The sequence below is a fragment of the Vanellus vanellus genome, assembly GCF_965231255.1.
Source record: "Vanellus vanellus genome assembly, chromosome: Z".
Lineage (NCBI taxonomy): Eukaryota > Metazoa > Chordata > Aves > Charadriiformes > Charadriidae > Vanellus > Vanellus vanellus.
Window position 1 is genome coordinate 68,269,241 of NC_138908.1, and position 25,334 is coordinate 68,294,574.

Consider the following 25,334-nt stretch of genomic DNA (forward strand, 5'->3'; position numbering starts at 1 on the left):
AAAAAAAAATAATTACACAATACAATTTTCAGTCCAGCTTTGATCCAAAGAAAATAAGAATATTACATCACATCTGCATTTTAAAAACACCACAATTACCAGCAAGCTGAGGGAAACGCAAACAAACTCAAACAAATGCATTTGGACACCTAGAGGCAGTTTGAGTTTGAAATGTGGTAGGCATGGTGATCTACGAAGTAATACTGATTAGCTGAGGTTCATCAGTTTATACAGTTTACATTTCTGCCAGAAACAGTATTAATCTGACAACTGATCTTCCAGTACATGAATTGGCAAGAGTGCATCCTTTAAAGCTTGCACATAAGAAAGACTTGGAAACAATCATATTAGAATGAGAAATTCTAAAGTGGTCAAAAAAGAGTCAAGTACAAAAACAGTTAGAGCTACCAAACTTCACATTTCGGTATTATCTTTTTAACTCTTCAAAGTCTGCCAATCTTCCAAAGCAAAGGAATGTAAAATTTCCAAAAGAAACACATTCACAACTAATGACACTGCTTTTTTATTAGTATGAGCACTATCATTCCTGTAAACTTATCTTTAAGATGTTTTACTTCCAATTTGTATTGTACATTTTTAATGTACTATAGCTTATTTATTTTGTCCTGAGTCTTTGAAAATAACCAATTCTTTTTCAGTCCAACAATCCAACTGGCTTCTGAAGAGTTAAAACATGAACAGTATTTTTTCAAAATGGATTAAACACAATCAATATTTGATTTAAAAAGATCCCCTTTCTTAAAAAAGCAAAAGAAAAAAAAAGCTGCCATTTTCCTTCAGAATTACATGCATCAGAATCTAAAAACCTGCCTTTAAAATAATTTTAAAAACCTGTTTTAAAAAACACACACCTGCTAAAAAACACAAGGTTTACACTACAGGTGAAACTTTACTTCACATTTTACTTTATCTTGCTTTTCAAGTCCAAGTTTGTTTCTTGTTAACATAAATACCTTTCTTACGGTAATATTTTTAACATTTTCAAATTAAATTATCACTAATGGCTACAGTAAATAGATGATGTATGGCAGAAGGAAAACAGCAGGTAAAACTTGTTATCAGTAGAGAACATGACCTCAGTTTTGTTACACAAAGAATGAGATTTGCTCATGGTTGGCACCTGCTCCCACTGAAGTATACAACAAAGTTCCCCATAAACTTTAATGGGAGCTTGGTCACCTCTACATGATTTGTCAGAAGAAATTGCTATATTAAAAAAAAGGCTCAACAACTTTTAGCATGATTCAGACTAAGTTGTTTTATGCAGAACAAACTTGTTTTTTCTGTTTTGTTTTTTAAATAACATATACTATCAGAGCCTTCAATGCTGCCTCGTTGAAGGTAGCATTTTATTTTATTCCAGATTTCCAGCAAATCTGTTTTAAAAATTGTGTCAGCAAGATGTTCCATGACACAGATTGCATCTTTTTCTAAAGACTATTTTTAAATGATCCCCTTTTCCTGAAAGTTAAAAATACAATGAAAACAAACTTTAATTTCAAAAGAAATTACATGGCCAGCAGTAAATGCACAGTGAACCACAACTGTCTGCTCTTACTTTAAGGAAGGCAAAATGTTTTTTTTTAAAGTATCCATCAATATTTGGATTTGTTACTCAGAGAACTTTCTGTAGTTAAAAGGGACAGATACAAACTTCCTTTTAACCAGTGCTGAAAACTGCCTAATTGCAGAACCCTATGCTTACATCTGCATGATGTGAAATGGAACAGTGATTGCTATATTAAAATAGATCCTGAGCCCGTCAGCTGCTAATATTGCTGAAAAAGTGCTCCAAATAAAATAATAATCACTTATCTGCTACATAATCATGCAGATTTAAGGAAAAACGCTTTTGTGTTCACATAGAGCCAGATGTTTGAAAAGGCACAGTTTACAAATCTCTGCACAAGTTGTGAAATGTTGCATACTGAGCTTAGGTAAAGATCTCAATTTGTCAATCACATACTTAGGTAGGGTCCTCCACTGGCCTTAAGTCCTTGGTGTTATCTATCATTAAGGCCAGCAGAATAATAGAATTTGCTGTGCTTAATGGCACTGCAAGACAGTTGTTGTATATTCAGTAGCATCTTCTTCAGTATATCAGCCTTATACGTAAGTAGCTACCATGTTGTACGGAAGACTGGGTGTTTCAGCAGCTCCCTTGATGGGGGTCTGTCCTGAGGTTGAAGTTCTAAACACCGAAGAGTCACATCTTTCAAGCCAGGAGACAGATGTGTAGGGATTGATGGAGCAGTAGTTGCACTAGCAATCTGAACAAACGGAAAGTAACTCTTTAGAAAGTCAGTGATTCTCAAGCCCCCTTTCCTTACCCCAAAACCTTCTGCAAGCTGATCTTTTTCAGCTGACAAGTTTTATTTACGAGCTTTTCTCCACTTAGCATATTTCCTACCTACTGTAGTTTGAAGATTACATACTGCTTCCATTTCACTGTTAACTGGCAGAAGCCAACATGGAGATATATGTTATATTATGATATATTAAGCTGGGTATGCTCTCTTGCATTGTTTTTACCATACTTCTGCTACCACCCTAAAGGGCAGATAGGCACAACCTACCAAATTAATTTTGACCTTCTGTAGATCAAATTAAGCAAGGTGACTGAGAACACGAGTGGCACCATCAGATTCACACAGAACCAAGACAACTATGTCTCTTACCACAAGTGATCTGTACTTAATTAAAACATATGAATACTGATGTGCTAGTTCTGTTTTGCAGAAATGCTTTCTTCACTCATGCTAGTGAAAATGCTAATAATCACTTTCTTCACCTGTGGCAGTATTTACTTCATTAATACCTACAGTTCAACTAGACTTCCAGAATTAAATATACCTAATTGATTTTTGTAAGGAACATGAATGCCAAAATGGAGGGCCTAGAAAAGGGAGAAGCAAGATTCATATATAGCTTGGCATAAAGGTCAGCATCTTGCAGCAAAATCTGAATGTGGAACATCACATTTTTACCAAAGGACACTATGAAATATGAATACACACCGAAGTGTTTTATGGTAGAAATACTTCTTTTGCTTCTGTATTTTACAGGGCTGTAAGAAAGAGTTCAAATCCCAATCTTTTACCTGGAGTCAAGTTCAACTCCATTCCCAATTTTTTTTTTTTTTTAGCCTGTTACACCATGTATTTATATCTTAGAGCTTTTTCTATATATTATTGTGTTGGTAACCCTTTTTTTTTTTTTCCATTGGAACAAGCAACTATGATTATTCTGGTATCAGTACTTTTTTGTACTAACAGCTCCAATATAAAGAAGTGGTATTGCAACAACCCTACTACTTGACACTTTTCTAAAATTCACATTGCTATATATGAAATTAGTCAGCGTCTTTTGTAGCACATTGTTAGCAACAAAATACCTCACCTTAAATATCAAAGCAAGATGATTGGAGTGTTTCTCTGCATTCCAGGGAGGTTTAGCACAAGCCATTTCTATAACAACACAGCCAACGCTCCACACATCACAGCTCCTGCCATATTGCTGACCTCTCAGCACCTGAACAGGCAAACAGAACAAATCTCAGATTATCCACTTCAAAGTCTCTTAATTCTAAGTAATTTAGATGAAAAAAAAAAAAAATCATCAACCAAGTGTATTCTCATTAACATTTTGGGTTGAGAGAGCAATCAGTGATGTAAACGCCATAAGATTTATACAGCTGTAGACAGGTAATAAATAAAATGCCTGATCACAGGGGAAAAGCAAAGTACTTTGCAATAGTTAGCTTTTGACTAAATAGTCATTTGGGTTTTAGTAACAATACTTATAGATATATCTTGTAACAAACTACTTAAAACAACTTTGACAGCACAAAAGAAATGTCATTATTGTCATGATGGAATCATTCCTATTCTTTAGAACAAGTACACTTAAAACGTATCTGAAGTATTTACAGCAATTCTCTGTTATTTGGTTGTATGAATTAGTTTAAAGAGTTCAAAGAAACTTTTTGAAGTGACTTCCAAAACTGGTTTCTTACCTCCGGTGCCATAAATGCAATAGTTCCCAACAACTGTCCCTGAAACTCCCCCGCACCAGTTCCTTTTGATGCCAATCTGGCTGCAGCTCCAAAATCAGCAATTCTTAATCTATGACCTGTGCTGTCAATTAGCAAATTGGCACCTGTCAACAGCATAATAAAAATATTGCTAATTGGCTTTTATCAAAGGCAAAAGGATGAACAGACACTCTTCCTCCCTCCATTTCAAAACTATAAATAGATTAACATTCCCCACCCCCAATATCAGGAAACCTAAAAATCAAGGACAAAGTCTAATAATGTCAGTTTTCTGTTACGCCTGAATGATACTGCACACAGCTTGAGGCTGTCCGAGAGATTTAGAGAAGCAATCAAACTTTCAAAGTAGGGCAAACACAGGATTCTGGAACAATGCCCGGAGATGGAATAATGAAAGAAAACAGTGACCTAAAACCCTGAGGGTTTTCATTTCCTCCAGCTCCCTGTGAAATTTAAACTTATTTCATCCTTAAGCAACTTTGAGTTGTCTTGAAGAGAATTACAGAGAAATTGGTATTTTTCCTATTTTAAGAAGAAATGGTAGAGACAAATATTTTTCATCACTATGTTGCTACTTATCTGGATATCCCTCCAGTTCATGGACACCTACAGTGACATTAAGGGGAAACATTTAGCAAGACTGCTATTTCCCAATAAAGTCCACGTTTTGCTCAAACACATTACAACTGTATTTATGTTCAATTAGGATGAAGGAAGAAAACTCATCACAGTATTCCTTTACATTAGAAACCCAGCCTCTGTATCTTGGCTTGTTCACAGATTTTACTATCATTTCAGTGTAAACATTTACATTAATTTAACTAGCAATCTTTAAAGCTATATGGCAACTTCATATTTCATTTGAACAAAATGAGGAAACCAGTTTTTCTAAACTATCAGCTCCTGTAGCAAATATCCCCAAGCATGCTAGGAACGCTCCGACTAATTTCAGTTCTTAAAGGTTCTTAAGAATGATCAGACAAACCCAACAGAAATACCACTTGAGATAGTATCCGAGAGAAGCAATAGGTCTCAAGCCAAAATAGATGCTACTTTCTGAATATTCCTTTTTAAAAGACATTCTAAGTAATTCTCACCTTTAACATCTCTATGGATTATCTGATTCTCATGGAGGTAAGAAAGGCCACGTAACAGTTGTTCTGTGTAATTAATAATAACTGATTCTTTGAAGGCTCCATATTTACTTAACAAATGAGCAACTGAACCCCCTAGAAGATAAAAACAATACATTTTATCAACACATATTTTGTATTAGTAGAATGCAGCACTGCCTCCTAAAACTGGAACTTGGTCTTGGTATTCCTAATTTATAAATAGATTTCTCCCCCCCAAATTAAAACGTTTCATAGGCAAAAAGTAATATATTTGGTTACTTAATTACTTTCTACTTGGAACTGTACACATTAAAGGTATAAATCTTCATGCTTCCTAATAATTTTATACTTCCTTAAAAGAAAGTATAAAACCCTTAGTGTGGCAAGTACCACTGCTGATAAAAAAAGTACACCTATGTATGCACATTTTGCATTAATGTTCAAGCAGCAGAACACTAGCTTTCTTTGGGGCAATAGATACGCGTAGCCTCCATTAAGTATTCACTCCAAGGATCTTAATTTTTTTTTTTTTTTTTTTTTGCTACCATTCAGGTACCAATATATAGAAGCAAGTAGACAAGCAAGAAAGCAGTATCTTCCTCTGTTTTCCAAAATTCGTGTATAGATCCTCAAGATTTTGGATTTCTACTGTGCCTTTCAAATTATTCTAATATAACTTGGGCTTGAATGAGGTAAAGACAATTCCTGACATTTAATTGTCTAAATAATATTATTTCAGAAAAATAAAGCTTGTTCTTAATAAAAGGATATAGACTTTTTTCCCCTGCTCTATACAATGAAAAGATTTGACTATTTGTTACTAAATTACCACTTTATATATACTAAATTACCACTAAATTATTACTAAATTCTATCACCTGCTTAATACCCATTATTAGAAATTTAATTTAAGTTCTTAAATGCCTTTGCATGTCACCTCACACAATTTTTATGAAAACACTTGGGACAAAACTAAGTGACAGGTATTCCAAACTTTCTAGCAAAGTTATTTTTAATAATAACTTAAAGTTACACAGGTACACTGAAAATGCAACAGTTTGATGTATTTGCAACTGAAGTGCCTGTCTCTCAAAGTTTTTAACTCCTTGCTTAGATTCAGAAATTGAGGAAAAAGTAGCAGAATTTTTCTTCAGGGCTTCCAACTGCTTTAACTGTATGACAAATCACATATAGAAAATTCAAAATAAAAAACCTGATGCACCAGGAAGAATGTTGCTATGACCACTTAAAGTGCTAAATAGACCTTTACACTGGTTACCACCAGCAATGAAAATACAAATTTGCAAACTGAAGCAATGCAAACCACAATATAAAACTACACAGTTCAAGATTCAACTGATAGTTTCATGTTCTTTGGCATAGTAGTTGTTTACCTGCCATCCATTCAATAAAGAGGTTATAGTTGCTCTTCTCACATGTAGCACCCAACATTCGAATAATGTTAGGATGGTTCAGATGACTCATCATCCTTATTTCTTCTCTCAGCGCTTCAACTACCTCTTCTTGCTCAGACGATGTGTTCCTGACATAAGTCACCTGTTTTGAAATATGGTATTCAGACTTACCTTACATAATTACCAGCCCTGTAACCCCCCCTTCAGTACAGTAACAAGAATGGATGGTTTTCCATCCCTTTTCACCATCTGGAAACATCAAGTATTCTTTTATCTCAAGTCCCTTCAGCTGAGAATGTATCTCCATGTGAGACAGCCACAGAAAATTAAGAGTGATCTTCTGGCAAAATACCAACAAAAATCTCTCCAAGTATGGAGTGGGAAAACTTCCCTCTTCACTCTCCTCTGCTTAAACTAGGAAAAATTATTCTTTTTTCCAGATGTTGAAGAAAAGGAAGAAACGTAAAGCCTGAAATGGGATTCTGACAGTGGTGCTGTTTGTAACATTTTTACCAGTTTAACCATACTATCAGTTTCATAACTAAACCTCTTACCCCCAAAATTTGATGAGGGGGGGGGGAAAGCAGATCATAAGTCCTGTAATGAAACTGGAGCCAACCCCAGCTCTGATCTGTACTAAATCTGAAATAACAGTATGCTGTAGAGAATTTCCTCTGGGCATCAGAATCATCATCACCTCTCCAGGAGCAGCCAAGGACTACATGGACAGTCCTACTCTTTCACAAGCAAGAGAGTTTCAAAGGAGGAGTAGCTAATGACAGATATTCTTTCCCTCATTAAATGTTCTGAAATTGCTCAATTCCATGGGTATAGGTTCATTCTAAAATTAATAAGTGTGAAAGATCTACATCTAGAACCTTCAAAAATCTTGAGTGATTCACGTGCATTTGGGCCTTTTCTCAGCCACATTTCTATATCCTCTTAAACTATTTTAGGAAAAAAGTCTTGACAAGTAAGAGGAAACTACTTTTAATAGCTACCTTGCAAGTAGGGCATTAATTCAAAATCAAGAGATCCAGGCTCCATTCCTAACTCTGTCATCGACTTATGAACTTGATAAAAGTAAAAATGCATTTGAAGAACTAGGAAAGAAAATGGGCATATATAAAAAAATACTGTATATTTTTTTCATTTTAAGGAGAAGTGAAAAAGCCTGAAAATATTACGTTAATACCATGCACATAAAGACTTTTTACTATATATTACGTGAGAACACTTGACAGGGAGCAGAGGAAGCAAGGAACACAAGAAGTCAGTGAGAGCAGAGAGCTTTTGTATTTAATATTCCAAAGAAATGGTGAAGAACAAGCACAATATATTCAAGAAAATGAAGTATTTAAGGCATTTACCTGCTTTACAGCCATTAATGTCCCCGTTCCTACATCTTGAGCTTGGTAACAGGAAGAGAAAGCTCCAAGACCAATTTGCTGACCTTTAAGCCATTCTGCATCTTCTCTGTAATGGTGTTTTGCTTTGGTATGTCCAGGCAGGGTTTCTGGCGTCTGCAAATTAAATTCCAAATCAATTTCACATTTACTAGCATGCATCTAAAATGTAGACATTCTGGAAGGCTATGAAACATCCAAGCTTATATGCCTCTCTTCTCCCTTACAGTTCTTTGTACTGCATGTTATACTTGTTTCAGCTGTGGCCAGAACACCATTGTGTATCATAATCCACATACTCCTACTGCATATAAGAACAGAGAGCCCCCTCTATGTTTCTACCTGAAGGTGAAAAGCAAGATTTAAGGACACAAATAGGAGCAAGACTTCTTTTCTATTACTGATCTCACGTCTAGTTAAGGTTTTAGTTAGCATCCATAGTAAACACAACCAAACTCACATTGTTTTCTACTTATTTCTCCCATGCTTCGTATGTTGTTACCTCATGCAAAGGATCACACATAAAATAGTCCCTTCTCTATTCTTATTTCTTGTGCCTTTGTCTGTTTGCAAACAAATATCTTTTTTCTGACTTCTGAAGTATCTCACATCTCTCTCAAGATGTACCAACGAGATGTCTTCCAACTCTGCCTTTTCTTTCAGAAACCAGGTTGGTTTTGTACAATTCCCTTCAAAAGTCAGTAGTTTTACTCCTGCTTAATAATTTTGTTCTCATTTCTTGGTTTCCTCACTTCTTTCTACACTTCTCTTTGCCATTTTGAAGGTTGGTACATTACATGTTTATCTTCCAAATACCTTCTCTAAACTTGTTAATAACCATGGAAGGATTCTGTTAGCACCCTCACCTGACAGACTGTTTATACTCCAACTCCTAGGAGAGGGCACCGAGTTTGGTTTATATAACTTTGGATATATAACAGCACTGCTTTATGAATTCAGTGAACCTCAATTGAGGCTTACACTAAATTCCCATATGTATACTTACATCCTGCTGAATGATTATGATATCTTCACCATTTTCGACCTGTAGTTGTGGAATTATTGGTAGGGCATCTTGAGATGCTGACATTGCCATGGCAATAGCTAAAGCTTCCTCCTCTTCAGCTTCCATCTTTTCCTTGCATTTTTGATTATGATTTACATCATCTTTATAAGTATCATCGTTTTCTGCCCGCTCAGGAGAAAGAACTGCAACTTCAGACTTGAATGTAACTGTGCCATCACTTGTTGGCATGGAGGCCTCGAGTAGGTCCTCAATACTGGAATTGAGTTCTGCATTAACATCCAATCGACATTTTTCATCTACTGGTGTGAACACTGTCTCTTCACTTGGTATAACTGCATTGCTACTACTACTACTATTGCCATCACACTGTGAAATATCATTTAGGTCGAGGGTCATACTATTTTTTAAGGATTCTCCCTGCTTGTTCACGTCACTTGGGGTGGGTCGTGATGGCTTTGGCCTGTGTATGTGACTGGATGGCAATGGCCTGGCTTGGGTAAAAACTGGAGAAAGTTTCTCTGGTTCTTTATTTTCAGAACAGTTTCTCTGAAATTGGAGAGAAAGTTTCCGTTGTGTTTGAGGAGAAGGTGATGGGATTTTGCAGGGAACGAATCCCTGAGGTCTGAGTTTAGAGACATCTGTTACAGTGCCAGCTGGTACAGATGGGCTTGAAGGAGACAGAAGTGTTGGGAACAGTGACTGGGAATGACTGGATGAGGGAGGAGAGTTCAAACACTGACTGTGGGGTTTTCCTTTCGTTTGAATGGCTGGCTTTGGTTGCTCAGTGGTTACTGATGAAACAGGAAGTCCCACAGCAAGGCCAGCCAGCGTCTCAGAAATGTCCTCTGGACTGGCACTAGGTTTTTTATCACTTAAACCTTTCCCACTTTTCCCTGATAACTGGACAGTATTGTTAGGAGTATTACTTTCTGTGGCTTCTGGAGAGTTATCTGGTACAGGTAGTGGCAAAAAGTCTTCGTGTCGATGTTCCCCAGAGTGTATTGCTTCCATGCCCAGCTGGATGGCTTCCGCAATTTCCATTTCATCTGCTATTGCCATCAGACGTCGACGCATCCTTGCATGATGAGTTGAGCTCGTCGCACTCAACATTTCTAACAGCTTTACAAAAACATGGGGCACTCTTGCCACCATTCTTGCTGCACTCAAAAATACTCTCCGTGATAGTTTACCAACCATTGAGTGGGAATTGTCAATTGACTGCAAGGCGAAAGTTAAGAGGGAGAGAAGTTTCTTATACCTAAAAAAAAAAAAAAAAAAAAAAAAAAGAGGTGTTTTATACACTGATATGCTCTAGTTAACTAGTGCTAAGAAAGCCATTTCAAGATAATGTATTTCGCTGCCAGTTCTGCAGCAGAAAAGAGACATTGCTGCTCTGGTGCTTCAAAATTCATTCACAGGTCAGAATTTTTTTAAAAAAGGCAACCATTTCCTCCGTACAGTAAGTGCACTTTTGCATATAAATATATACTATTTGTATACAGGAATTAGAACAATTATTTTTTGAAGAAATCACCAACACCACATTAAACTATGAAGAGTAATAGTCACATAGTCTAAGCAAGTACCTGTCTACTATGGTATCAGCCTGCAAAACATCTCCACAGACAATGTGGGGATAAAATTCACCAGGAAATTCCAACAGAAGCCTGTCTATTAGACAAAGTCGCCCCAGTAGTGCTTGCCAGTTGCTGGATTCAGTTTGTGTTCCAAGAATACAATTTAAGACATAATCAACACCACCAATACCAATGGACCCTACAAAAAAAGTTGATAAAATAAGGATTAGAAATGTTCACAGTCTAAATTCTGATCTAAACAGACATCAGAACTGCATCATACAGAAATACACATTCTGTGCCCAAATCACCCCACTCCCAAACTGCTGAAAGAAATACTGTTTTCTGCCATGCTGATACGGGATAAATCCTGTTTTAAATTTAAAATACTTCAGTATATTTGCTCGTAATAATTCAATTATATATGAAAAGTTATTACCAGATTTAAGTATTTCTCTCCCAACTGCCAGCTCGCCCGCTTGGCCTTTACACATCTCCAATAGCGTTGAGACTGAAAGTTGACTTGTTCGACTACAAGAAATTAAAACAAAAAAATAATTCTTTTCACAGATGCTTTGAATGAAAAACTTTCTAATCATTATATTTTAATAATCACTAGCTTCAAATTGCGTGTGGAAAATGATTTCACGTCGCTTTATTCCACTATATGTCTATAATCCTCTATCTGTAAGCTACTAATAGTTGTGACATTTTTGACGGGGATACTTCTAGAAATGTAATGTCTATCACTAATAAATAAACAAAAACCCAAATAGGACCTCATCCTCTTGCAAAAACAGACCAAATCCAGGAATCCAGCAACACAAGGAACAGTTCTAGTCCACCTATTCCTTTAAATTTAGATATTCTATTGCTAGACTATTGCCAGGGCATCTCTAGCTGCAGTTTCAGAAGAAAGGCTGCTTAGGAACTAAACCTAAAGAGACAAAAATCAAGCTGGTGCACTTCTGTATCTAATTTACAGTACAGGTGAAAAAATGGCTGGTCTGGCAGAACAAACAGGGTAGAGCTTAGGACAGGAAGACAAGGCCTAATCAAGCCAGAAATACCAAGGGCATTCATTCAGAATAGCCATCTCCTAACGTTACAATGTGAAATAAAAAGTAGTCGTGTTAGGTTAACACTTCATGGCACAGATGTACAACATCTTTTGCTGAAGTAGGAAACATACATGATTGGTAATTGCTGACTGCTTAAAGGTGAGTCACAAGAATTATACCAAAGCAATACCAACTGAGACGGAGGGGATGGTTGATGACTGCACCCAACATCTTCCTTTATTTTAAGGGGTGAAAAAGGCCTTATGAAAGCAAAGTATCATTTAAGATCTGTAAGTGTTGGGAAAATACAATCAGATGCCTTCAAATCCTACATCTTTCAAGCCAGAAGTTTTTTGGTATCAATTGGACTTCAACATAACTGTGATATATTTATGCTTATGGTCCACACATTTTATTTCACCACTAACTATAAATGGTTTCCTAGTTCCACATAAATAGCAACAAATGAAGCTTCAAGACATTTCAGTAACAATCCAAAATGAATTTGAAGTTTGTGAGACAGCATACCTGTTGGCATCCGCACATTTAACTAATATTGTCTCTACAACTGGCTTGAGAAGTCGCTGTAGTTTAGTCCTCTCTGCCAAAGTATGACAGGGAGTATATACCAGCATGGCTCTTAAAGTTTTCTAAGAGAAAGGAAAAAAGCAACACATACAAAATCAAATTAGCTACACAGTTTTTAATTTTTCTTAAAGAGTTGTAAATAGTTTTATTTAAATTGCATTCAAAACATCAGTGAAGTGTTGAAAGAATAACTGTTAGATTTAGTCAGGTATTCTCTGGGTTTGGAAAGAACTTGGACATACAAGTACTGTTAATACTTAGCACTGTAGCAAGCATTTCCTTATATTTGGCCAGTGGAGTCATGCTATTTCACTCTTGCTGAGGATTTTGTTCATTTCACTTCAGATGACAGTTAAAAGCTAAGTCATCAGTGGTGCTCAACAACAATTACTAGGATTCCTGACTTCTCCTCTCTTTCCCTCCCCTTTAAAAATGAAGTAACTAGAAGTTACTAGAATACAATGAGTAAACAATTACTTACTAAAGCAGCAACATACACTTTGTAGACAGGGTCAGCACAGACCATGGACAGCACACTGCAGCAGGATTCCACCACCACATCTCCTGAGATACTGGTCTGAGATGACCCACTAGCTGCTCCCAGAGCTCCAGCACTTGTGTTGTTTCCATTGCTACTTCCAGAATTTCCAGTGCTTTCACCATTAGCCAGTAATAGAGCACCACTAACATCATGGGAAAGACGTCTAAGTGCCATCTCTCGTATATTCCAGTTTCGGGAAAACAAGCAGCCAACTAACTCCATTCCAAATACCTGCCAAGGAAAAAGCAACATTATAGGAGTCAAACTGAATAATACTGCAACTTAAGAACCTAAGAAGAGCAATCAAAAAGAGCTAAAAAATATTTCTGGTGAAAAATCACCTTAAGAAGTCAGAAATGTGTCAGAAAGATTCTGTGACAGAAATGAAACATCGTAATGGCAAATCATTTGGTCTCCAAAAACTTAAGAGAAGAGGGAAAATGACTGTATGGATGGTTTCACTCACTTTGAATTTTAATTATTCAGGATAGAGTTTGTTTCTAGACATTGATATAAACAACCCTGAAACCAAGGTCCAGCTATACCAGGCAAAGATTACAGCAAAAATATAGGCAATACAAGTTCTCCCACTTTTAAGTGTGTCACCCCTGCTCAGCTGAACGCACCTCTAGACTCTAGAGGTTAGTCAGGTCACTTGGCTCCTGCAGCACAACTTGGGTAAGTCCCAACTTTGTATGTATGTGACACTTGCACAATGAAAACTAGAGTTAAGAATACTACAGTTTATTACACAGACCTTTAATATGAGGCCTGAGATGAAGTAAAAAAACTGAAACCCCAGTTAAAACAAGACTGGAAAGCCTTCTCTTCTGATGAAAGTTAAATATAATTCTTTCCAGTAAAGCTGATAGGATTCAGAATAAATTTTCGAATTGTTGATCTGACAAATCTAGTAAAACAGTTCAAAAACAGTTTTTACATTTGAAGCTTAAAATTACCTGAATCCATGGCTCAGCTAAATCTTTATAGGCAGAAGGGATTTGCTGGACCCCATAATGAGTAAGGTTAAAATTGCTATCTTGGGTTCTTCTCTGTGATCCAGCTGTAGATTGCTGTTGAGTTTGTTGCTGAACCACACGGAGAACAGAGGAATCCACAGGGCTTGGCAATTCATGACTACAGATTAACAACAAATAATGTGGATTAACAAATGAAACATTACTGAAGTAAATACTTCAGCATATTTAGGAACATGAACTAAGGATCCAGAAACAGATAGTTTGTTATACACAGACTGAATCCTTACCTGTAGAAATCGTGAGATCTCCATTTAGATCTACAAAGGGGACAGATAAGTGGCTCTCTGTTTCTTCTGCATTCTTCTGCCCCTGGAACACAGCAACAGGATAGTAAGTACTTCAGTTTCACAGTGTACAACACCGGAAGATGCCATTACAATTTCTGAGCTTTACTGAAGAGTATTAGTTTTAGTATAAATGCTTCTGAACTGAGCCATTTGCAGCAACCTGATAAATATGGGCATTTAAGCATTTTTTTTGCATGCAGAAATGCTTCAGTTTATAACTTTTAATATTAATGGTAGTGCTAAAGTGAAATGCAGTTCCTTTTGGTGTCAAATATAGGCAATGCTTCTTCAAAAGTTTTAAAATATGGGAGATTGAATTTTATTTGGTAAAACAAATTTATATGCTTTATTTAATGTAGTATGCAAACATACTCCATAATTGACTATATAATCCTAGTTAATTTCACGTATTCTAATGACAAGTCACAAGGGGCTAAAAGGCTATGTCCAATTAGAGCAAGTTTAGGAATAATCTTTATCTTTTCACTCATAGGCTCAAACCTCTAGCCCTGCAGTTAACTTCTTTCTCAAAGCATTAAATTATAAACTTGATTTGTGACTATCTGATAAAATAAGGCATATCATTAAAACTAAAATGATAAACTCTCACAAAGAGCTACCTGTCATCACTTAAGAGCAGGTCTCTGTTTTGTTTTGTGGGGTTTTGTTGTTGTTGTTTCTTCTTTGTTTTTTTTTTTAACTTTTAAAACAAACAAAAAGCTCAATGAAAACACACTAAGATACAATACTGTTGCATATTTAGAGCCACCAGAACTTAACAAGACAAAGATGACAACGTACATATTGACATGCAGTGGTGGTGTAATTTGTTCCTGCAGCCATCTTCACACACAGTTAGGCTCTCTTCATCCAGCATGCCTAACAAACAAATGGGGCACATCTGTTCTTCTTCATCCTTCATACTATAAAAATAAGATATTTGTGATTGCAAAAGTGGCACATCAGAAATCAGAACAGGCTTTAACAGTGAAAAAAATATTAATTTCCCGTTTGGAACAATGACTTCTGAATAACTAGACTATACATGAATCATCCTCCTAAACCTCAGTCTGAATAAGCAAGCAACCAAATTTTTAGAAGCACTGAGTACAGACAACACTTTGTTGAAATGAAAGGGAAAGTCACAAAATGTATGAGATCTTTCCAAACTAGGTCAGATACCAATTAGAGATTGATAGGCCCAACCTTGGGCACTTATTTTTTTTTTCCCTAAGGCTTCTTTAAACAAACCAACCTTTGCTTTTATACTTATTTTGTTTTAAAAAACTAAAACAATTTTTATATTTTGAAAGGTACCCACATTTTTTTCAATACTCTGAAAGGAGAGTGATGGAGTCAGAAGGTAGTCTTTAGCCCATTAGAGGAAACTGTAAATACCATTTAATGAACATATATAAAACTCAAAAAGTTAACAGAAGATAGACACTCAAGAATTTCCTGCCACTGACAGAAACAGATGCAATAGGTTCACATGAACACTATGAACATACCTACGTGTCACGGTTAGATTTAAAAAAAAAAACCAAACAAACATTTTCCCTGTTTTACATGTTGCTTCCATTATATTTACCCCACCTTACTTTTTAAATGCGTATAACCAGAGATTTCACCAGAAAATTTTTTCTGAATTTAAACAACCGGTAGTGAAAACCAGAGATTTTAATATTTTATAATATTGTTTAAATGCACAGAACTCTTACTATTCATAGTAAAAATTTAACTCGTAGTTGGTGTGTCTCTAAAAATTTGCAGGAACCCTGTATTTGTTTGCCAACAATATTATTTTTTAAATAAAATTAATTTGCATATATGTTATTTCTACATGATATTCACTTCTGTTTCCTTAAAAATGGTTGATGCTACTTTTTGCCCTTGAAAAATCCAAAAAAATAGGCTTCGAGTGAAAAACTTATTTCCACAGCACATATAGAAACGCAAGTATTAGTTTAAAACTCATTTTTGAATAATTAGTAGTAAACCAAAAATAACTGCAAGTCACAGTAATTATCGGAACTGAGTAAATTTTTATCTCAAATTAATCCAATGCTCAGTGTTCCCAAATACTTCTTTCATGCAAGATCAGATTTGCACGAAACAGCAACTTATCTCATTGAACCAGTAATGCTAGGAACTAATCATCAGGTGTACTGACAAACAACTGAAAATCTTTTCATTCTGTAAACAATGAGAACTAATGCAGAGAAGCCAATTTTGATGAAAAAAAAATATTCTCCCACATAAGATATCTGCATTAAAGGAACTGTCTTGCCAGATAAGTAGTTCCAGAGTAGATTATGTATTTAACTGCTTTATTTATGCAATTTATTTACAGTCACACATTTGGCAAATTAAGTAAAAGATGATGGGAAATTAAGGTCACAATCTGTACATCAGCATTATAAACCTGTCTGAATATATTCATCTAACTATATGCTTATTATCATAAAGTAACATAAAGGTACTTAAGTTAGGTTTCACTTTACACAAAAGAAAGCCTCAGTTAGGGTTGCCTTATGTGGTTTGACGTCTCCAGAGGATGTCTAGTTCACTCACTACAGCATGCAAAAATGACTTGTTTAAAAAATTAACCAATATCTTTTCAAAATCAAGGAAAAGAACATGCAAAACCACTCAAGTAGTAGAAGTTGGAGGAAAAAAAAGTCAAAGAATCAAACATCACTTAAAGTTAATAAATAAGGCATCGTTTCACATTGTATAAACTGTAAAAATCCTAATAGTTTAACAGTGCCCCTAAAATATTTTAATCACCCATTTTACATGAATTATTTTTTTTAAATATATACTTACTTTTTTAGATATATTTTATATATATTTACACAGACTGCATTATTTACCTCCCCCCCAAATTTCAATATATTGTTGTAGGCACAAGCATCTCTCCAAAGTAGGACACGAGAAAAAGAAAAAACATCAACATTTGCACGAGTGCTATATTTGAACAAATTCACACAAATAGGTTTCCAAAGTTAATAAAAAAATGCTTCAGTCTTGCAATTACATTTCAAAAGTTTGTTTCCCAAATTAATAAAGGGTCAAAAAAATTCTTTTCACAACTCTACTTAAGATTTTTCAAACAGAGGTTATAAAGCAAATATGCTGACTTGGTACCAGGGTGACTAACATATGCTTGACTAAATTGTTTGCAAACACAGAGACTTAAGGCGGCTTGAAATGAAAGCAGCTTTGAACAAAAAGAATGTAGGTGATTCTAAACCTCCAAGATTAGACAAAAACTACAAAATAAAACTTTTAATTCCTTTAGAAAAATACTAACCTGTTTTCTGAACTAGATGTAGAAGTACTAGATGATGACAATGTATGAGAGTTTGACATGCGTGAGACAAACTTCTGGATGGTGTTACGAGATGGAGCTTTGATCCTCGAGCTACGCCTACTGTGATATTTCTGGAACAAACTCTCAACCTAACATCAGAAAAAGATAGCAACAGTCGTATTTATGCTATGAATAGCTTGTAATTAAAAGTAATATTACTGAAGCTTAACGGCTGCTATAAAAAGATCTATTCACTTTCACAATAATGCATTAGCAGTAGCAGCAGCAGGAATTTCAGAAGTCTTACTCAAACAGATCACAAGAAACACTTTACAACAAAAACTTATTTGCTTATTATGAGAAAACAGCAGCTTTAAGTATACACACAACTACTTCTGAAGACAGGCATTCTGTTCCTTTTCAGTTAATCAGTGAGACAGATACATAAATTTGAGTAGAAAATCCAAGCTTTGAATCACTCACTAAACTACAGCTCTCTACTTTTCTTTTAGTTCTGTGATTTACTTGCAGCTATTTTTTTTTCTACTTACAGAGCTCTTAAGGCTGAATTAAAGATAATTAAGAACGTATATTCTTGTTGCTTTGAAAAGCAACAGTTTTCAGCATTTTTAAGATCATGTCCTAAAGGCTTTTAACTGGAGTGTATTTTAGATCTGCCATTAAATCTATTAAAATTGATTACCTCAAAGTTCTTCAGCGTCTTTCTCCAGAGCATTGGGTCTGAGGGTTCAAGCTGGAACACCCGTAGCATAACAAACAGCAGATGAATACAAAATGTCCCACGGCCACAGCTACAAGTCTGCAAAGAAAAGTTTATGCTAAGGCTCTAACGAATTGATAATTACATAGATAATTTTTTCCACATTTAAGTGCATTATATAACATATACTTATCTCCCCCCCCTCCCCCTCCCCCCCCCAGTAGTTTATGCAAAATAAGTGAAATATATAGGCATATATATCTTCTTACATGGCCTTACAGAAAATGTGAATTCCCAAAATACTACTCAGGAATATATATGGAAGAGCAGACAATTATTACACCAGTTTTCAACTGACTTTTTTCCCTATTTTCCTTTTTTGTTGTTTTTAAATCAACTGAAGCTATTGCTCTGCTTCACGCTAGAAGGAATTTATCCATATAATCATCATATATCCATAACATGACAGCAATCAAACTTAAATGAGATGCTTCTGTTTACTCGAAACCATAGATGTTCCCCAATGCAGCATCACATTAGTACTATGGAAGTCTATGAAAAGGACCTTGCTATGAGTATTAACGAAATTATCACCCCATTAAAGGAATTATGTCATGTGCTTGTCATTTATATGTATCTCCCATAAACAGAGGAAATAAAGTGTTTCAGAGTGAGAAACTAGGAAAATGAAGTGACCAAATTTTACCCAAAAAATACTTAACATAGACAATTCAGAGCCACTTCTGGGCATGAGAAATAGACAGGACAATAGTATTACTTCCAAACTAGACAAACTAGAGCATTTTATTTTCTTTTTTTTTTTTTTTTTTTTTTAAGAGAAACTTTAGACAAAACTAATATACTTGCTACATATTTGACAAAATGCAAGCTGATAATTATATTATGCGAACACAGATTACAACTTTTAAACATCAAAGAACAATTATTATGGACCGGTGAGTAACTTGATCTAATTTGTTTTGAACAGTTTTCTAAGATTAACTATAAATTAATAAAAGCTACAGACAACACAAAAACATTCTCTACCTGAGGCCCAATAAACACTCTGTATTTATTATCAGGGCTGTCTCCTCCAATTAAGAAAGAGTTGGGTCCTATCTGCTGCAGCAAGTACAGCCTCGCTCGCATAACTTTGTTGACACGACGATTTGTTTCCTCGGGGCTGTATGGAGAGAAGCCATCTGGAGATGGGGCTCGTCGAGGTGGTGTTATTCGTCCACTCTGAAACTACATAAGCAGTGCCATCATGAGCATTGCCAGGACAACAGTAAGTTTAATTAGGTGTCAGGTTCGTGGTTTGTGGCTTTTTTTTTTTCCTTTTCCTTCCAAATGACATAGAATAAGAGAAGGCTCTGGGTAGACCTTATTGCAGCTTTTCAGTACTTAAAGGGGGCCCACAGGAAAGATTAGGACAAACTTCTTAGCAGGGCCTGCTGCGATAGGGTGGTGAGACACTGGAACAGGTTGCCCCGAGAGGTGGTAGATGCCCCATCCCTGGAAACATCTAGTTGCAGATGTCCCTGCTCATTGCAGTAGGATTGGACTAGGTGACCTTTAAAGGTCACTTCCAACCCAAACTATTCTACGATCCTAATTGCACTGTGAATTGACTTGTAGACAAGTCAACTGCAGCTGAACTGTGGATGAGCATTTTTCTAACAAGCAAACCTGTTAGATACTATTGCTTGAAACATCATACTCTTGATCATCTTTAATGAAGCCAGATATTATTGTTCAAAACATTCTATTCCAGATCTTCTCAAGTGTAATGATAAAGATTCTAGTCTTCTAACAATGCACATACCTAAATATTCCCTAATTGGTACATAAAGGTCAGTGCTGGAATAGAGGATCACAAATAGCATACAAGTAAGACTTTTCTGCAGGAATTTTAATCCAGTCAACATTCTTATCCCCAACAGAATATACCTGCCTGGAGAACTGACACACAAAACCACAGGAAAGAACCCCCAATTACTAGCACCTCTTTGTGAAAATCAAGCTAAGAGAACATACATGTCTTCATGAATGAGTTATCTATATTTCTTCATTTATTTCCTAGAAATAAAAATTAAAACCAGGACTGAATTAGAAAGAAAACACATACCTAAGAGTAAAGTTCTACACATGAGAAATGTAACATGAGATATGCTCTGCATGTCTCATTCAAGTGATACTCAGTCATAACCCCTTTGTATCACCATCTTGTCCTACACAGGAAGGATTAATTGCATCTATAAGCAAAAGATTGCAGAATATAGCCAAATTAAAATTGCATCACAGCTTGCAACTCACAGGCACCGGAGATACCCTTTTTCTTCTAACACCTGGTGATTCAGATTTAACCGTCCTAGAAGATGATGAAGAGGAGCTACTAGGAGAAGGACTACGTCTTCCTTTCTGTGTAGGTGAAGAAGCAGTGCTTTGTCCTTCAGCTTGAATTTCTAGGGAGAGTTTGTTCATTTCTGATGCATCTCCTTTCCCGGGAATAGGTTTCACCACCTTGCAGAATTAAACCATGTGTTAGAATTATGAATTGATCATTTTACACTAAAGCAAAACAAATTCATCAAAACTCATTTTGCTAGCATTAGTTAAGCCATTATCCAGACAACCAAATTTTGCATATTCCCTAGGTTCCAATATTAACATCTAATAGGGGTTGTCTTGTTAGTCAATAAGCAACACAAAAGCAAGAACCTGTTTTTCCTGTCCATTTTTGCTGCTTACGTTAGTTGTGGCAGCAACTGATTTGATTCTTCTTGTGCCCAGCCAGCAGGCAAGTGACAGATGCTTCCCCCTACCTCTCTTCAAGGAGAGAAGCAGGAGAGGGAGAGAGAGAGAAACTTATGAGCTTAGAAGGAACTAAACTACTTTAATGAACTATTAATAATAAAATTAAAAGGAAATAATGAAATATATACAAAATCGTATCAAGCTCCCAGGATGACAATCCTGCCACCAGCTGGCACTGGGGAAGTCCCAGACTGGACTCAGTGACAGATGGGAACTCGATTCCGGATCTGGATTTGGGATCGGGATCAAGGGCAGATGAACAGACAGAGAGCCCTCCTCAGACACTGGCCACTGAAGGAAGAGGGCTGACTCTTTGTTCCCTCAGCTTTTATACTGAGCATGAGGCAGATGGGATGGAATACCCTGTGGGTCAGTTTTGGGTCACCTGTCCTGTCCGCTCCTCGCAGGTGGGACCCCACTATGCTTTTCCGCTTCTGACCCTCCAATGGGGTAAGTAACAAAGTTGGTTGGCCTTGGCTGTTATAGCAATAAGTGTAAGCAGGAGCCTCTCTGCATACCATTCCCTGGCATCAACATACATCTTATCACTCTGAGAGCAAACAGTTTCTGCAAAATATGCAGTTAATTTCAGTGGTTAGAAGAGGCCCAGCTAAGAGGTTACTGAACAAAACTGGTCCTGTTTTACCTCAAACCAGGACAATTCTCAAAGTACTTCTGTAATTGTCATTCAAGGTACCTCAAAGGACAGCAGGTCCCCCATTTGGATAGGAGCAGCCAAAATAATTTTTTCTGCAGGCACTGTCTGCTTATTATATATCATTGAATCTATCTGTTATATACAGTAAGTATCCATTGGGAAATACTACAGTTGCTATTTCTACAGCACAACACCTGTTGCAAAGTAAAAGTTACTTTAAACCTGGAGGCAATGCAGCAAAATTAAGGTGTGCTGTGCCCCGTAAGAACCACACCTGGGGTTTCTGCCTGCCATACAAGTAAAACAGCTACACCGCGTCTCAGTAAAACAGCTACACCGCGTCTCAGTAAAACAGCTACACCGCGTCTCAGTAAAACAGCTACACCGCGTCTCAGTAAAACAGCTACACCGCGTCTCAGTAAAACAGCTACACCGCGTCTCAGTAAAACAGCTACACCGCGTCTCAGTAAAACAGCTACACCGCGTCTCAGTAAAACAGCTACACCGCGTCTCAGTAAAACAGCTACACCGCGTCTCAGTAAAACAGCTACACCGCGTCTCAGTAAAACAGCTACACCGCGTCTCAGTAAAACAGCTACACCGCGTCTCAGTAAAACAGCTACACCGCGTCTCAGTAAAACAGCTACACCGCGTCTCAGTAAAACAGCTACACCGCGTCTCAGTAAAACAGCTACACCGCGTCTCAGTAAAACAGCTACACCGCGTCTCAGTAAAACAGCTACACCGCGTCTCAGTAAAACAGCTACACCGCGTCTCAGTAAAACAGCTACACCGCGTCTCAGTAAAACAGCTACACCGCGTCTCAGTAAAACAGCTACACCGCGTCTCAGTAAAACAGCTACACCGCGTCTCAGTAAAACAGCTACACCGCGTCTCAGTAAAACAGCTACACCGCGTCTCAGTAAAACAGCTACACCGCGTCTCAGTAAAACAGCTACACCGCGTCTCAGTAAAACAGCTACACCGCGTCTGATATCTGAGCTAATCACTGTGCACAGTGCTGCACTACATGAACAGACAGATGTGCTCAAGCAGAGTGAGTATATGCACTTCCACCACAGTGCTTTGTTGCATGAACACTGAATTTTGACACTGAGGTATGGAATATTTCAAGACAACTTTCAGCTGCCTGCCTCTCAGACCCACATAATGCATGAGAAAAATAATGCCTCTGGGAATAGAATTAAAAGCAGTCACAGTGGGCAGATTCAGTTTTAGTTCTACATTTCTCCATGTCTTAGAAGCTTGACTCAAAGCTGGAAGGAAGCTCCAAGTAACAATTCAGATTACTAGAGCAGACCTCTCCTAGAAAGTTCCAGAGTTCTCCTATTTAGGCAAAAAAACGGAAGGGGCTTTCCATGCTCAGGGTATGGGGAAGAAGAGACATCCAGACTACGTGCTTTTCTACCTGATGATTTGGACTGCATCCACAAGGTCAAATGCTATTTTAAACTGAAGCATTTAACTCATCCAACTGAAGCTATTCCACTATTCAGGAACGCACTTCAGTTTCAGCAGGCTATAGGGAGAAGAGGACAATGAGGAGGTTGTGGTCTAGCAGTTAGGCAATGAGAGAAGAGAAGAAAAAATCTGCATTTACAACCTTGATCCAAGCACTGCTCATTTTACTTAGAAGTCACCATACTTAATGTATCACAAGCCTGAACTTTTCAGAAACCTTTGTTGCTATTGTTTTTAAATACACTGCTATCTGATTATGAAAGTGAATGGGATAAAGGAGAAGTACAAAAAAAAAAAAAAAAAAGCAGTGCCATTTTTTTTTCCCCCTCCACTGATAACTGAAATGCTTTTTCTTTCCTGGAAGGTCAGAAGGCAAATTCATGTGCCTATGGACAAGTTATAGTTACCAGCTGCCAGCACTTGAAAACATTTAAAATGTAAAGTCGTAGTTACTGAAAATCTGAACCATCAGAAGTTGTATTAAAACCCCCAGAAACTTCAAGGGAAGTGGGCTGAGCAGGGAAACAATTTCAAGCTATGCAGTAACGAAGATGAATTTAAAATTTTTAAAGTAAGAACTGTTTTGTGTTATCTGACCTTTTGAGGTATTGCTTTTTTGGTGCACTTGTATTTTCAATGTTCTTTCTCATGACAGAAAGCTACCAACAGAACCCTCGTTTCTGTTCTAGAAAAGCTGTCCCCAAAGACTTGTTTCATGCATCAGATGATCTTAGCTTTAAATAAGCACTCCCATCAAGCTGTACATGGGAGTCACATTGACCAATGCAACTACACTTATAAGTAACTAATGGCTATAATTAACCAGCATTATACTGAATAGAATTATAACTATGCTTACTAAGTTTCAAGTTTGATCTGCTTGCAATTTCTTAAAACACTTCCAAGCCACTTAAACAAAAGCATTATCCAAAAGGCTAATAGAATACTCTGGCATCCTAAGTTTAGCAGAGTTGAGACTTGTGTGAAGGAGTTACTCAGCTTTGTTTTTTTCCGGTTCTAGTAAGACTGAAGTTTGTTTTTTCATCTAGCAAAAATTTCATACACTTCTGTTACAATACATAGAAAACTTTAACATTTTCAAACTAAGGAAATGTGAAGTCGTGAAACCTGTAAGAATCAAGGCAATAGTACAAAGCACTATAGTGCAGATTTGTACTCCCAACTTAAGTTTTTACCCAAGGAACAGGAGCTACTTTTGTTGTTAACATTAGAGGGCAGTGTTGTCACAGTATTACTTTATACTACACAAAACGGCAGCACAGTATATGCCTTTTTCTTAAAAATAAAGCTTAATAAATGCGTACGTTTCAGAGAGTCGGCCATGGTTTCCAGTTAAACAGCTCATAAAAAAATAAACAGGATGACCAAAATAAAGAGTATGCAAATTGTTAAGAAAGAGATTTCTAGTAGAAAGAAATTTAAGGGATTTTTATTTGTAACAGCTGTTACAGATACTGCTCTTCCATCAGTGCGACTTACCACAGGGCCTCTCCTGCTTCTCCTTTCCAGCCATTCATGCTTCCAGGCTGGCATACACGTTGCCTTGAGTTTCTCCCTGATCATGCGCTCTTCTGGGCGGTCTTCCATCTTCTGCAGCCCCCTGAGGGTTTCTTTATTCTCCATGTCACGACTACAGCAAAAAAAAAAAAAAAAGTCATAAACACAATTAACTTTAGCTAAAGTACAATACCACAGCATTCTTAAACTTTGTGCCACCCTATTCTCCCTTTCCTTATAATGCAGCTGCTAAAACATTACTTGACTGCATTACTGACTGCAGCAAGCCTTTTAAGCATTAGGACTAATTTGCTAGTCTACCATTTGCAGTATACCTATTCTGAGGGCTATTTCTTTAAAATGTGTGTCCTGCTTGTAACATTGGACACCCAGTAAAAAGGAAGGTCTTGGCAAATACTAGACCAATATAAAAATTACCCTATATGCCATGTCATTCACCAAAGATTTCAGAAATGTAGTGATGGTTCATGCATTCCTTGGCAATTCAAGCTTGCAATCTCTAGTTTAAAACAATTTACAACATGAATATAAATTAATGGTGAAAGTTTTCCATCTCCATAGGATGCACAAGCATGAAGTACATAGTACTTCTTCCTATACAAGAAGTCTTCCTCAAAGAAGAGGACTTGTAAACTAATACACAGTTAAGTACGTTTAAACTAGACACAG

The 25,334-nt window shown here is 36.7% G+C and overlaps 1 protein-coding gene across 1 annotated transcript; it reads right to left on the reverse strand.

Annotated features, from left to right (window-relative positions):
- Positions 1-1,856: 1,856 nt before the first annotated feature.
- Positions 1,857-24,783, reverse strand: MAP3K1 (mitogen-activated protein kinase kinase kinase 1). Its single transcript, XM_082497672.1, has 19 exons — positions 24,627-24,783; positions 20,486-20,692; positions 19,217-19,417; positions 18,152-18,268; positions 17,449-17,597; positions 14,934-15,055; positions 14,073-14,154; positions 13,765-13,942; positions 12,746-13,036; positions 12,205-12,326; positions 11,055-11,146; positions 10,625-10,814; positions 9,018-10,296; positions 7,976-8,128; positions 6,585-6,747; positions 5,173-5,304; positions 4,037-4,179; positions 3,421-3,552; positions 1,857-2,291 (listed from the first exon to the last, which is right to left on the reverse strand). Exons 1-19 carry the CDS (start codon positions 24,768-24,770, stop codon positions 2,142-2,144), a joined length of 4,047 nt encoding a protein of 1,348 aa, XP_082353798.1. The 5' UTR covers positions 24,771-24,783; the 3' UTR covers positions 1,857-2,141.
- Positions 24,784-25,334: the final 551 nt, after the last annotated feature.